The 15,306-nt window shown below is 40.0% G+C and overlaps 1 protein-coding gene across 1 annotated transcript in view; it reads left to right on the top strand.

The window, feature by feature from the left end:
* Window positions 1-15,306, top strand: part of DOCK2 (dedicator of cytokinesis 2) — a 155,514-nt gene that overhangs the window by 127,947 nt on the left and 12,261 nt on the right. The window contains exons 35-43 of the mRNA XM_053991478.1: window positions 2,219-2,375; window positions 3,551-3,591; window positions 4,919-5,009; window positions 6,060-6,179; window positions 7,780-7,869; window positions 9,073-9,177; window positions 9,985-10,126; window positions 11,783-11,864; window positions 14,081-14,165. Coding sequence (XP_053847453.1) covers window positions 2,219-2,375; window positions 3,551-3,591; window positions 4,919-5,009; window positions 6,060-6,179; window positions 7,780-7,869; window positions 9,073-9,177; window positions 9,985-10,126; window positions 11,783-11,864; window positions 14,081-14,165 — 913 coding nt within the window. The remainder of the gene's footprint in view (window positions 1-2,218; window positions 2,376-3,550; window positions 3,592-4,918; window positions 5,010-6,059; window positions 6,180-7,779; window positions 7,870-9,072; window positions 9,178-9,984; window positions 10,127-11,782; window positions 11,865-14,080; window positions 14,166-15,306) is intronic.

Below are 15,306 nucleotides of genomic sequence, written 5' to 3'. Positions count from 1 at the left end.
CCTCAGATCTTGTGTATGTGACCCTTTGAAGTTCACTCTTTTTGAGCTGTGGAACATTATTTGCTTGCCTTTGCTCTTTCATTCCAGAGCTTTTCTTGGAAAGTGGCACTATCCAGTTAAACCCCATCTTTCAGCAGCGCAGTTAAGAGTGCCATCAAACACAGTACAGAGCTTTTGATCTCCTGCCCTTGCAAGGCCCCCTTCTTGCTCTGACATACCTGCCTTTTCCCCTTGGTACTGTCCCACTTTCTAGAAGGCCTCAAGTTCAAAGTTGCCACATTTCTAAAGATACAATGCATCTTATCTCCAGATTTTTTTGAATGACTTCTGTAGATTGAGTGTTGGACCTGCCTGTAGAGGACCTGTTCTCTCAGTTGGTTTGGTTTAATTCTTCCTACATTTACACCTTTCAAAGCAGGGTTTTCAAGCCTCTGTCCCCAACTCCCTGGTCCAACGGTTCCAACCCAGTTAAATTTGCCTCCACATTTATTCATTTGGTTATTTTTTCATCAGCTGATCTCCTGTAACTGTCTGCAGCCCTGCACAGTTCCAGGTGTCACCTGAAGGCAGATATTTACAGCACTCAGACTGCTGTGCTCTGCTCACCTCTGCAACCAACATCTGCCCACACTGGTGGTTGCTGGGAACTTCTCCACGCCCATAATAATAAATTAAACAGGTTCAGCAGAAGTTTAATCAAGCACTGCCATGCATTTGTCCCTAGAGCTAAATGTGAGTGTGGCCCATGAGGGGTTGTGACCTGTCCTGGCCAGTGCCCAGGGGGAGCTGGGCTGATGTGGGACAGTGCAGAGGTTGTTCTCCACAGGCAGAGTACACAAGGCTGCCCTGCCTGGGGAAATTCAGGAGAATCAGTGCACGAGTTGTGCCATGCCACTTGTCCTTGGGCTCAGAAAATTACTTCTGGCATGTTTTAGTTCCTAATACAGGCACAAGAGGAAATGGCACTTGGCAGATTTCCAGTTCCCCATCATTGCAGTGGCCCATTCTATGCAGTTGTTTTTCTCAAGCTTTATTGCAATTTTTTTTTTTATTTAAAATTTTCTATTTTTTTCAAGCTCTGTTTAAAAATTCAAAGATTTCTTGCTCCCTCCTGGGCATAAAAAAAAAAGCTTCTGAAGTTTTGTGGTCCTTTTTATTGGGACTATTGTATAAAGCTGAGCAATACAACTTTTTGAATCTTCCCTCAAGAGACAGGCATTCTTCTCTCCTGTACTTTTTGTAGTTCTTTATGTGGACTCTGGTTCACCTTTCTTTAGTGACTGGAGTTATGTACTTCGTGCTGGGTGAGACCCAGCAATAGCTTGTGGTTTATGTCAGTTTTTCAGCTTGTATTGGGAAGAAATTTGATGTCTTGGTGCTTCGTGTTCATTGTGCAGTCAGGGAACGTTCACAGCTCTGCCTTGTTTGCTGTTACTGCCAGGGAACCTGTGGCAGAAATCCACAATAGTCACTTGAATGATGGCTGTACTTTCCTTCATTAGTGACTCACAGTGTTTCTGATACTTGTAGATGTAAAATCACACCATTTTCATGTATAATATTCCAGTCTCCTATGTGTTTCTGAGGCTTTCTTACTTTCTTTCCCACAAACATCTTTTCATGTGCTCCAACCTTTTTTGTCAGTTGTCAGCTCTTAGGCCCTTTAGTGTTTCCATTCCATTTGCAGTGTATTTTATAAGCCATGTGTCAGTTATTGATTTAAATATTCAGACCAGTTTCAGACCAGTCAGACAAGAGCAATTGGAGTATTCTGGTTTTGTCTGCTGGCCTCTGTCCCTCCTATATTATACAACATAAATGTTCTTTCAGACATCCACGTACACATTCCCTCTGTGTCAGGACAGTGACTCCACTGGAGCTGCACAATCCAAGGAAGAAACTTTAGATGCTGCTTTTACTTTGTTTGAGTTGGAACTTTGTTCCTGGGTATTCTGCAGAAGTTCCATTCCAGACCTCTTCTTCAGCTGCCAGGCTAGGGGAACAAACACTGTTGGGGTCGTTCCAAGAAGGCAAACCCTGAACAACAGGAAAAGTAAATGTTTCTTTTATTTTTTTTTCCATTTGACTTATATGCCATTTGACTTCTGAATATCTAAATTGCCAACTCACAGAGGGAATTTCCAGCACATTCTGCAGTTGATTTAGATCTAACTCAGTACTTGCCATCAGAATTGTACCAATGTTTCTGTATTTGCAGCCTTACAGAGTGTGCCAAGCAGCACCCTGGCATTTCCAGCCTGGTGGAAAGCTTTGTGAGCCTGGTGAGAGGGCTCCTGGAGAGGCTGCTGGATTACCGCGCCGTGATGAGCGACGAGAGCAAGGACAACCGCATGAGCTGCACCGTCAACCTGCTGGTACGTCCTGTCCTGGCTCTGGATAACCCAGGAGAATCCCCCTGAGGAGGGGACAGCACTAGAGTCCATTTATTGAACAGGAAGGTAAATCTTCCTGAGGCAGGAGTGGGTGGCAATGTTCTGTAGTGATTTAAACTCTGCAGCAAGAGATTTTTATATCTCTTTGCACGGATATATATGTGAGTCTGAAAGCAACTGAAAACTTTGGTTTGTGTGCTTCATCTACTTTGATTCTGTGGATAAATAAGGAAGTTTGCTGCTCACGTGCCTGTACAGGCTTAATGGGACAGTGGGTTCTTGACAGAGTCAAGCTGTGATGAGGAGCTGACCCACTTGCTGCTTCAGCATCTCAATAGTTACAGTTCTCAAATGTGAGCAGGAAACCTGCAAAGCACCTTTGCAGTTGGGTGCCAAAAGGTTTGAGGCTCTGATCTTGTCCTAAGCCCCTCTGTCTTCTTTTCTATTCCTGTTTTGTAATGAGGATACCGCATAGAGAGATTCTTCCTCCATGAAATTCCTCAAAGCTGAGGAGGAACCTCTCCCACCTTTGAATGATTACACTCACATTCTGTTCCTCAATAATCACTGTGCAATGTGGTGTGAATTTCTGCAGCTCTTCAAGAGAACATCCTTGTCATACCATCAATGGTCTTGTCAGACCATTTTGCACAGCCTTAGCAACTTGCATTCCTGCAAACATGTTATGGTGACAAATAATGAGCTTTATTCCTGGAACTGGCCCCTTTAGAGGTATTGTACAACAATGCTCCATAACTACAGTGCTACACATCTGCTTCAACACATACCAGTGTCCACCAAGTGTAGCTGGAGCATGTGGTTTATTCTGTTAATGCATTTGGATAACCATATTTTCCTCTTCTCCAACAGAAAAATCTTCAGTAATGATCCCACTATGAACTAGGAAAAGTATATGTATGTATAAAACCATACATATAACTAATGAAAATATTAATTGAAGAAGTAGTTCCAGGTTTAAACTTCAGATAGACTGTAAATAATCTACATTTCACACTGTCTATGCTTTCTAGCTACCAGGGAAAGCAAAACCTCAGTCTATGTGTGTGTGTATTTTATTTTTATATATATATATATATATATATATATAATTTTATTGAAGGACATTAGGAGGTAACTTTAAATATTTGTGTCCCTAGAATTTCTACAAGAACATTAACCGTGAAGAGATGTACATCAGGTATGGCAACCACTCTATTGGATCTCTTTTGGAGAGGGCAATTAATATTGTCTTGTGAGTTTTGGTTTTATCATTGTGCTTGGATTTCTGTATTTATTGTTACTTTACCATCCCAAATGACTCTGTGGCAGCCCTGGCCTCATCTGCATTCTCACTCTGTTGTTAGTTTTGCCTTCAGCAACTGGAAATCTGTGCTATGTATCCAGAAGCAGCATTTTATTCCACAAGAATTAACTTTTAATTGATCAAATCACTTAACATTCATTGTCTATTGTTTAAAATTAAGAAAGTGCAGATAGGTTTGAGGGAGAATGTATGACACATTTAGTGCGGCAGAGAAAACATTCTGGTTTTGTAGAATGGCCCAACTGCTGAGTCTCTTTCAGAATGCAACACTCCACAGGCAGGGTTACGGCTGAGGCATTTTCTGTGGGAACTGCAAATTCCTGCAGGTGTAGCGTGGCCTCTTGCTGTCTCCAAGAGTTCTGCACATGGACTGCAGCAGATCTTGCTGCTTCAAAAGCTCCCTGTTTCCTGCCTGTCCTCTCCTGCAAAATCTGCAGAACAGAGCCCAGAGTGCCAGCTGAAATGAGCCCTGGGGGTGATTCAGAGCTCACCCTGGAGCTGTGAGCCAGAGTGGCCGGGGGGAGCAACGCTCCCTCAGCTGTCACTGCTCAGGGGGAAGCTTTCTGTTGGGCTGGCAGCTGGGAATGGGAGTGCCTTGGGCTGCCACAGCAAGGTGTCAGAGCTCCAGTGTCCCAAAACTCCTGGTGGGAGATAGAAGGATGGATGCAATTTTCTCCCTGGCTGCTGTAGATGCAGCTTGAGCCCCATGGTGGGCAGTGCCCGTGCTGGAAGCAGCAATGCTGCCATAGGGATCCAGGAGAAATTCAACTTAGAGCAACTCTTCTGTCCCCAACACCCCCAGGGATTGGGCTGGTATTTTCCACTTTCTGCTTCCTCCTGTGATGTGCTGCAGTTGCATCTGTGCCCATGAAGAAGCTGTGCCTGCAAGGGCTCCCTGAGGAACCCTGCAGGAATATTGGCCTTGGAGGTCTCCCAGACCCCGAGTGCAGCCATCCCTCCTCCCTGAGGAGGAGCTGACCACAGCTCACAGGAGAGCTCCTCCTTTCCTGCACAACAGTTCAGCACACAAAAGGAACACAGCAAAGTGTGAACAGAGCTTCAACCCCCCTCAGTGTCCTTGAAGAGTCTTTGGGGAGTCATGTGTGACATCCACGGAGTTTGCTGTTATCTGGAACATTTTGACACTCAGTATTCCACTCATGCCAGGCTCCAGTCTAATCCTTGCTCTCTCCTCTATCAGGTATTTGTATAAATTGCGAGATCTTCATTTAGATTGTGAGAATTACACAGAAGCAGCATACACCCTTCTACTCCATACGTGGCTCCTGAAGGTTAGATTTTCTAAACTCAATATATAATTAAGCTTTTGCAGCATTCAATTTGATATTCTTAAGTGAATATTTTAATCGCTGAGTTATTTTCCACCAGGGTATTCAAGTTTCTAGTTAGAAATCCTGCAGTAGGTCGCACAAAATTAACATTAATTGTTGAAATTAAATTTTCAGTAGGTGATTAAAAGCCATATATTGCTGGAACTAAATATGGTAGAAGAAATAGTTTTCCTTTAAAGTGAGAACATTGTGTACAAATGTAGCTTTCATTTTGGTAATTTCTTACTACCCTAAACATAACAGTTATAAAAATTAAACACAGTTTCAGCTATCACAAGAGGACATCTAACTTTTAATTTTAAATAATATGGATTACATAAACAAGTTATGTGGGTTTTCTTTTGTAGCTGGTAATTAATTATCTTTCACTATAACTATTGTTCATTACCAATGTAATGGACAGTATCAATTAAAATGGTCAGTAAGATCAATTTCCATTACAAGGGGGCATTCAAACTTTAAATGTTCTTCAGCAAAAATTTGATATTTCTTATGGAATTTACTTTAGTGAAGAACTATATAAATTTGTGCTATTTTGCTTAAACTTAATTTTGATCTTTTATGATCATACAAATATGAGATATATTGTCTGTATTGGTATAGATAAGAAAAGTATGTGAAATATTTTTATACAAAAAATCTAAATCAAGTCAATCAGGATGATACCATTGGGGGAAAAAAAAAGGAACTAATTTTCTCACATAGATTTTTATATAAAATTTGTAAGTGGGGCAAGGATGGGCAGGTATAACATTTTTAAATATTTTTTAAATATTTGGTCTAGTGCTGGTTATCACATGAAATACAGCACTTGTCTGAAGAGGCAGTGAATGCAATCCCTGTGCCTTTCCCAGTTTGTCTGTGGATGGATAAAAAAGACTTGGGAAGAAAACACTTAGAAGAGCCCAGGAGACCAGACCTTATGGGAGGGGAGACTTTGATGTGAAACACTGGACTTGAAAATTCTTTTTGATGTGTTCTCATTCTCAGTGGTCGGATGAGCAGTGTGCACCCCAAGTCATGTCAACAGAGTTCCAGTGCTCACAGACCTACAGACACCTGAAAGAGAATTTGTATGAAAAGATCATAGAATACTTCGACAAAGGAAAGGTAGGTCTGGAGAATTCTTCCCTCCAAACCTCTCTGCTGTGCTACTCTGAACAGTTGTGTTTAATGAATGTGCCCTGTACAAAACATTTGTGAGGAAAAGCTTCTTTGAAATGTGGGTCAAGTAAAAATTGTGTCCTGGAGGCTTATTCCCAGAGATATCTGTTCCATAGGAAGATGTTCTTTCCATGACCTCATTCACAGAGAAAGAGCTAATGTCTCAGTACATTGTCACAAGCATCTCTGTCAGGCACCAACAAAATACAATAAAAAATGTTGAATCTCTTTCCCCTTACAAAGAAAAGAGCATGGACTACACAGATTCTATTTCTAAAACACTCGGCCCTTATCTCAAAAGAATCCAGATGGTTCAAAATTGACATATTTGTTTCAGAGAGGACAGAGAATTGTATCCTAAACTTAAAATGTTGTCGATTGATGCTCAGTACCACAGTTTAGTTCAATTCAAGACCAAAAAAATGTTAATAAAATTACCTGTCAGTGCAATGGCAGTAGAGCTGAGAATTTTAGGAATAAAGCAAAGGACTAGAAAGCAGGAAGAAACTCTGCAGTGCCAGATAATTAATCCCATGACCCAATACAACCTTTAAGTCATGTCTTGTTCAGCTGCAGACAAAGGTAGGAAGGGGGAAGGCAATTCATTTCTGCTTCTGCACAAGAAGCCCTTCCTATAATTCACAAGGTAGAAAGTTTCAGCTTCAGCCTCTCGGGTTTTCTGTTGGCATCTGCAGTAGGTGCACTGCAGCAGTGCCCACCCGCTGTCCCAGGAGAACCAAACCCTCCCAGTTCCTGATCTGCAGCACCCAGCACTCAGGCTCAGCCCAGGCTCGGGGGTACCTGGCCAAAGAGCACCTGGCAGCACGTGACAATGGCCTGGTGTGTCACTGGCAGTGTCCTCTCAGCAGCAGAGAGTTCTGCTCAGGACCCCCTTTGTCTCTTCTGAGACAGAATTTGAGAAAAGTCCTCACAAGAGTTTGTTCCTGCTTTGTGACCACTTTGGTGAAGTGCTCACAGCAGATGAGAAAAGCAGTCCTGGTATTTCAGTGTCAGTCACTGTCACAGGCAGCTGGAAAATTGTGTGGAAAGAAAAGCTGCTCCTCTGGGCAAGTGGAAATTTAGCTCTTGTAGTTATTTAGCTGTCCTAGACAAGGCTCCCTATGATTATGGCTGCTGCAGGACATTTTGTTAAATGGTGTGTGTTTTAAGGACAGGCAGGTGTCAGTCCCCTCATAATCTGTGCTTGGGGTATGTTCTGAATGTTATCACCTCTGTGATTTACTCTTCTTTTTTTTCTTTAATGTATCTGAAAGGCTAGATGATTTTTAAAAAAATGTTACTCTAATAATAAAGTAAGTTTACTTAGTCCTTCCTGTAATGAATCATAAAACACTTTTATTTTTTAACATTAATCTGCTTTCCTTAAGTTTATGATTGCCCTGAGTCTTCAACTCTAAATGTGCAGTTAATAAATGACTGCACTTTAAAGACAGCATAATCAATAAAACTGCAGTTAAACTCTGATGTGTTCAAAACTTGTTTGTTGGTACAGGATTTACTTTTTGAATCTGTGGTTGCATTGCAGATGTGGGAAGAAGCCATATCTTTATGCAAGGAACTTGCAGAGCAATATGAAAAGGAGGTCTTTGACTATGAACTTCTAAGTCAAAACTTGGTAAGATTATATACAGATCTTCAAATTATTGCAGTCACAGAAAGTAGTGCTTCCCAGCTATCAAACAACAGAGCTGCCTGTGAGCTTGTGATCTAAAATGGATTTTTAATTAATTTGTTGAAGAGTTCCTGTTTCACTGTAGCAATCCAGTGGTAAAGGTTCAGAAATAACTGTTGGTTAAAGTTGCATGAACATCTGTTTATGGAGGTATTTTGAAATGGCTGTAGATGAAATAAACATGTTCTCACCTAGGGAAATTTAAAGGCCACATTTCAAAGCCTCTGTACTGCCCTAGGGTAGAAAGAACACCTGGATGAACTTTTCCTCCTATTTTTTTCTTTACATTTTAGCAGCTTGGATCTTGACAAGCCTGAATAATTCGATCCTAATCAGGACTGTGGAAGTATTACAGCACAAGGAATTAGAGCTAGGTCCAAAGGATAGAAGGAAAATTTTAAAAGAAAATAAAATTTGTTATTTGTTTTCATTAAAATTGAATGAATCAAAAAAAGGAACCCATTCCCCACAAACCTTTTTTTTCTACTCTCAATATTTCATGTTTGTATGATTTTTAACAATTGTTTAAGGCTCATTCAATAGATATCCCTGAATCTTCCTCAAAAAAAAAAAATTGTGAGAATCAAAACAGGATGTCCTTGAATGGTGCTGTGTATGAAGAAAACTTCTTTTGCTCTGTTTTTATCTTGACTTCAAAGACATTAGACATTTTTGCCAGTTTAAGTTGCAGTGCTGTGTTCTCACAGACATAACACCTAAATGACACTTGGTATTTTATGGAAGAACTTGTTCTAAACCCTTTACATGGTGTGTCCCCGTAAAATGAGCCTAGAGTAAAAATTGGAGTTGATCCCATACCTCAGGAAACATTTGAGGCAGGGAGTTTTTCCAAATGTCTTCTTTCAGTAATGTTATCAGTGGCCAGGGATCACTTTGTTTGCTTTTCTCCTAAGTTAAGGGTAAGCCCAGTTCTGAGGTCAAATGTTAAAGCTGAAGCCACACCCATTTCACTGTGTGTTATATTTGCATATAAATGTAAACTGTGTTTAATGTCCCCCTGCAGCATCCTGTGTGAAAACTGATTATTGCTGTAGCTCATCAGCTGATAGCTCTTGCATGTGTAGTAGAGGTTAAAAATGCATAGATAAAACCCCCAAACACAAATACAAATGGTTTTGCTTTCAGATCCAGCAAGCAAAGTTCTATGAAAACATCATGAAAATTCTGAGGCCTAAACCAGACTATTTTGCTGTTGGATATTATGGCCAAGGATTCCCAACATTTCTAAGGGTAACTTGATTAATTCATACATTTGCATCTATTTTCATTCTTCTTTTGTTTTCCTATTTTCCTCATGATTAATGTCCATATTCCTTTTTTGAACTCTAATATGCTTTGAGCTGACATGTTCAATACCAAGTGTCTTGTACTGCTCTCATTTTTTTCCTGAATGGCAACAATTCCTACTTTAGGACAATTGTGGTAAGTTTGAACTGTTTTTATTCAAATATGCTGATTCTACTCTCTAATCTTTACTTTTCTCTGGTTTTGACTACCATGAGTGAAATCCAGGCTCCAAAGGGTCTGGTTTTTCAAAGAAACCTGACGAACTTGGGAAGTGGTGCCCAACTGGATTGTTTTTTAAAAGGTCATTGCTTTAACCACAGTAGTGCCTGAGTTCAGAGCATAAAAACAACCTAAATATTGGATGTTTCCTACTAAAACCCTCTCTTACATCCAACAATTAAGAGGGAGGCTTTCTTCACACTTGGACAGCAATAAGAGGCCCTGCTTCCCAAGTTTAAAGGCCAAAGCTGCCTTGAAAACTTTGGGAAAACAGTGAAATGATAGGCTGGTGTTAAACCGCTGTTATTGTTTCTGAATAATAAATCTTTGAGTCCAGAATCTCTGGAGAGTCAGTGCTGCTTTCCAGCCCCTGGTCAAAATGGTGTTTGGCTTTAGAGCTGGTTACTACTCAGAAAACAAACCCCCATTCCAAAACCTGGACGCTGCTGTGTCTTGGTGCCAATTGCCACGAAACCGCCACGTCAGCCTCAGCACCACCCTGCCCAGGCAGTCACTCCTCATTCCCTGCAGAACAAAGTGTTCATCTACCGTGGCAAGGAGTACGAGAGGAGGGAGGATTTCCAGGCCCAGCTGATGAGCCAGTTCCCCAGCGCTGAGAAGATGAACACGACTGCAGCACCTGGAGAGGACGTGAGGAACTCTCCTGGTCAGCGTATCCTTGGACACGTGGGAGACTGAGAGGGAAGGAAGGGTTGGGAAACCTTGTTGTTAGCATGAGTTTATCAGTGTGAAACAATAATTTCCTGAAAAGGTTGAAAGTTTACCGACGTGGCAGCTCAGTTTGCAGTTTTGCTTACACGTCTTCCATGTCTTTTCTGGTTTGTTCCAAAGAGAGCTCCTGTTTTTCTGGCAGCTTTAAGGAGTCGAAGTCTGTCTCTTTCATTCATCATAGAAACATTTAGGCTGGAAAAAACCTTTAAGGTTGAGTCCAACCATAAACCTTGTTCACCCGTGTTCCCAAGTGCCACATCTACATGTCTTTTAAACCCCTCCAGGGATGGTGACTCAACCCCTTCCCTGGGCAGCCTGTGCTAGGGCTTGACAGCCCTTCAGGGAAGAAAATTCATTGTAGTTTTTACAAGGTTTAGCTTTATTTCCTTCAAATGGCAAAACCAGTGTCATGCACTTGAAGAGAGCTGGTTTAAAGCAGCAAATTTTCTGTTACCTCACATTCATAGCTGTTGTGTCTTGATGTTTAATTCATGTCTTTCTTGAGCACTGCTCTGACTGGCACCACACTTCAGTGTCACCTCCGTTTCTTGGCAACATAAACATGTCCCAAGACCCGCAGAAATTGTCTTAGGAAAATTAACTTGCAAACGTTGTTAACCAACTTCTAGAATGGCCTCAATTTTTCTTGGTTAGAATAACTCCAATTATCTTTTTCTTCTGATTTGAGTCATTACTGACTGAGCAGATATGAGATCACCTCATTGTATCAGACTTTTCTCTTGCATGCTGATTTTCTTTTTTTCATTTTCAAGGTAATGTTGTAACACTTCACATACTCTCTTGAGTCTATTAATCTGGAACTTTCTGGAGTAGAAAAGGGAATACTTTCTTTTCACACTGTTGGGACTGAAGTGGGAATATTTACAGGTTTGTCTAAAATAGTACATTAAGCTTGAAAGCCAGGCTCTCCCAAGTCTGTCTTGTCTCTTAACTAATTAATTTTTTTTTTGGAGAACACATGTTTCAGTCCTTAAGGTAGAATTTGCTCATCTATTTGCAAGGAGCAGGAGATAGGCACTACTTCTGCACTTATGCAAAAGGATCTAACCAGAGGGCATGAGTTTCAAACATACTGAAATATGTAAGGATGTGATATATTTACTTACAAATACAGTGTTCAGATTTTAAAAACAGCATTTCTATAAAAAAAGGAAATCTCAAGTAAAAGGGCTGCTCAGTTACAGATTTCAAAATGAAATGTTAACCATCATGACTTTATACATGCCTAAAGCTACACAGTGAAACTGTTAACATCAGAAGTGGTTGATGTTATTTTTGTAAGTTGCCTGAGCTTAAAAATTTAATGAATGAGTCAGTGTGATAAATTCAGCTGCAGATATTCAAGCTCAGGAAATAATAAAAATATGCAGTTCAGAATTAATATGTATTCACTGGTTACTACTGGCAGATTTTTCCTTTTTTGGCCAAGGAAACTCCAGAAATGAAACCCTGAACACTTCAGATTTTTCATCAGAAAATGTCTTTTTTTATTATTATTTTTATTTTTATTTATCCTGCAGCCTACAGTATTTCATACTAATAGCTAATAACATGCCCTTAACTTTCACACTTTCAGATATCCAATGTTTTACAGTGCAGCCAGTCCTGGAGGAGCAGCCTAGATTCAAAAATAAGGCAGTGCCTGATCAAATCATAAAGTAAGTGAATTTCTGTAGTAGATAGTATAGTGAAAATCAGCCCATATTCCTAAATTGACAGCCATTATTTTGTGGATTCAGTCATTTGCCAATGAATCCTGGAGTTTTTGTTGTCTTAACTTACTGACTTATGTATTCTTAGAATCAGAGAACAGTTTGTGAGGGAAGGGACCTTCACAGGCCACCCAGTCCAACCCCCCAGGAACACTGCTCAGAGCTCCATCCAGTCTGTCCTGGATGTTCCCCAGGAATTCCATGGAAGTGCTTGTACCCATCTACCACTGAAGAAATAACTCGTGGATGTTCTTTCAGGGCAGGGAGGTGGAATCTGTGCTTTGGGTCAAAGTTATTGAGTTTTCAACAGAGCTTCTCAGACAAGTGGTGGGAGAGGGCTCTTGGAGGTGACTGGCAGTGTGAGAGTGGTTGAATGAAGGCTCTGGAATGGTAGAATCTTGTTGTATCTTGTCTGGTCCAGAATACACAGTGGCAAAATGGTTTCTGCTGGTGCAATGGAGTATGGGTTTTGTAAAGGAATAAGGGAAATGAATTGACCAAAGTGTTTTGAGAACAGACTGGCCAAGAGCTGCTTCCAAACCAGTTGTGCCCTTGGTCTGCAGCCCTCCCTGAAGTAGCAACTGACTCAGAGTGGAAAAATGAGAATCACCTCCCCATATACACCAAAGTAAATTAAGCAGATCCAAGCATAGGTCTGGTGTGACAAGATTTTTAAATAAACAAACACAGACGCAAAATCAACCTAACCCAAAAAGCCACAAAAAAATGTGGTTCTAATTTCAACTTCAACTACTTTCAACTACTGATTCATTTGAAAAGCAGTAACTGAAAGGCAGATTATAAATGTGGTCCTGTTGGACCAGATTTAGGTGTAGAGCCAGCCACACTTCAAAATGCTTCAGTTTATGTAGCAAAGTGTTCCTTGTAAAGTACAATCTCTGCCCATAGGGGAGATTTTGTAATGGTTTGTCTCAGCTGCAGAATTCAACCAAACTCCTGATTACATCTGGCCTTAAAGATTTACTCTCATGAGTTTACTTTATTGGGCATTTAATTGTTCGTTACATTAGGTGATGACAATGCATTTATTCTATCAAAGAGCTTCAAAAGATCTGTCCTTTCAGATGGAACTGCATAAAGGGATCTGACTCAGTGTGGCAGTATTTCCCAGTTACTTTTCTGATGAAGAAAATCTTAGCAGTTTGGGTCAGAAATCATAGTTTCCTATGAACTAACATATCATTATTTGCTCAATGCAGATGTTTGGGGCTGCTCTATTTGTTTTTCTGGGCTTTCAAAACATGGTTCAGTTTTACTGGAAGAGATTTCTGAGATTTTTTCTTTTTTCTGCAAAATTAACTTTTACTTAACAAGGGTTTAAATTTAATTCATCTTAAGAACAAATACTAAAAACCCAAAAGAGAGATTTTTCTCTGGGTAGCAAAATACTTAGCCAAAACTCAAAATACTCAGCCAAAACTGCAGTCCCAGTGTTAAAAGCCATGGGGTTGCAAGTTGAGTGGAAAGATGTGCTCACAATGATGGAGAATGAAATATTAGCTTAATATAACAGAATTTAACATGAATAACATGACTTTTACATGAATTTGCAAAGGATTCTTTACATTGGTGTACCCTCTACAAGCACTTATATACATTCTATTATCTATCTCAAGAAATTGTTATTAATGGCTTCAGTTGTTTAATTTGTTGAATGTTGTTCAGCATTGAGAGCAGGATCGTTGGACAAGATTAAATTGCTTTTTCATGTGCCATGTTCCACTCCAGGTGAAAATACCTGCTCTGCTCAGTCAGTTCTTTTGAATGAAAGAGGCTCTTTTCATAAACCAGGATAAAGCTGGCAAGCAGGGCATATGCCACAGCAAGATAGGAGGGGAAAAATCTCTTCTAGTCCTCCTATAGATTTGAACATTAATCTCGAAGTTCTGGAATTTTTATACCTGGGAAATACACCCAGTAACAAATTGAAACTTAATACTTGTAAAATACTGTGTGTTGACTCTGATTTATAGATAAAGTAGCTACCTTCTGAGTTTCCAGTAAAGTAATTTTTTTTCTGAGCAGTAAATTTACTTTTAATTAAAAACTCAACTACTCAAAATGAAATATTTCTCTGTGATAAAAAGATCCATTAATTTCTGGTTTCTATATTTTACAATAGTAATTTAAAAATCTTTCAGCTTTTATAAGTCAAACAACGTGCAGAGGTTCCACTATTCGAGACCAGTCAGAAAAGGATCTGTTGACCCTGAAAATGAATTTGCTGTAAGTAAACTAATGACAAGGTGATGGATGTAGTTCTGGTAACTGTGACTGAATTTTGATCCTAGCTCCTTTGTTAGGAACAGATTACTCATTATAGACACCTTAATTTAAAATCTGGTTCAGAAAAACCAAATGCAAGACTTCTCTGTTTCAGCACTACCCCTGTGTACTTAATTATGCATCACTGTTCCAGTTGCAGGTAAACATTAGGCAGTTAAACATGTTCAACGTGTTTGTGTTAAGCAGGAGCATTTTCTGGTACAGATTTTCATTAGGAAACAAGGTGACATGTAAATAAATATCAAGTGCTTTGCTGCTTGTAGTTTGCAACATTTCCATCAGCTGCCAGGCTGGCAATGAGGTGAGTGCTGTCTGCTTTCATGAGTCCTGTGAAATCTCACCTCGTGAGAGAACTGCCTGTGTCATTATGACTCCTATGCCTAATGGTGGAATGCTGAGGAATGGCCTTCACTCTTCAAATATTCTAAGAAATCTACACCACCATAAATTACATTTCAGTGTTAAGCACAAAAATGTGGTGTCTGTATTTTTATTTTACAGGTATCTGGTATTTTATGGTTTGTTTTGAAAAGCACCCCATCCGAGCCTTATGGCTAAAGCTGTGCTCTTGGCATACTGCTGGGAAAAGCCATTTCTTTCCAAAATGTACAATTTCTGTTTTTTGTGTGCTGATTAGCACAGTCAACACTTTCATGTAAGAGCTTCCTACCTGCTGTTAAATCTACACTTCAGACACAAACTCTACTCTGACATCCCAGAATGTATTGTCAAGACTCAGGATGCACCTTGGCTTCCTTTGCCAGCCAGAGAGTTTTGGGCCTATTTATGAATATACCTTGAAATGGTTTAACAAGAACTAAATTGTTGATGTTTTCATTGCTGAGGACAATAGATAAGATGCATGTTTCCTTCAAAGAGGTGGAAACTGGGACAGCTGGAGTCTCTTCATTACATCTATTATTGTATTTCTCAATGAGCTGATACTGAAATAAGGAGCAGCAGGGTAAATGAAACAGTGGCTATTCCAAACTATTCTAAAATACCAACAGCCAGTCTTGTTCAGAAAAGAAAAATGAGAGGAACATAAAAAGGGTCAGAATTCTGGCAAGTTGTTAAAGGG

Source organism: Vidua macroura, chromosome 15 (assembly GCF_024509145.1).
Source record: "Vidua macroura isolate BioBank_ID:100142 chromosome 15, ASM2450914v1, whole genome shotgun sequence".
Lineage (NCBI taxonomy): Eukaryota > Metazoa > Chordata > Aves > Passeriformes > Viduidae > Vidua > Vidua macroura.
Note: the sequence above shows the minus strand (reverse complement) of the source record. Positions and strands in the feature narration are given on the sequence as shown.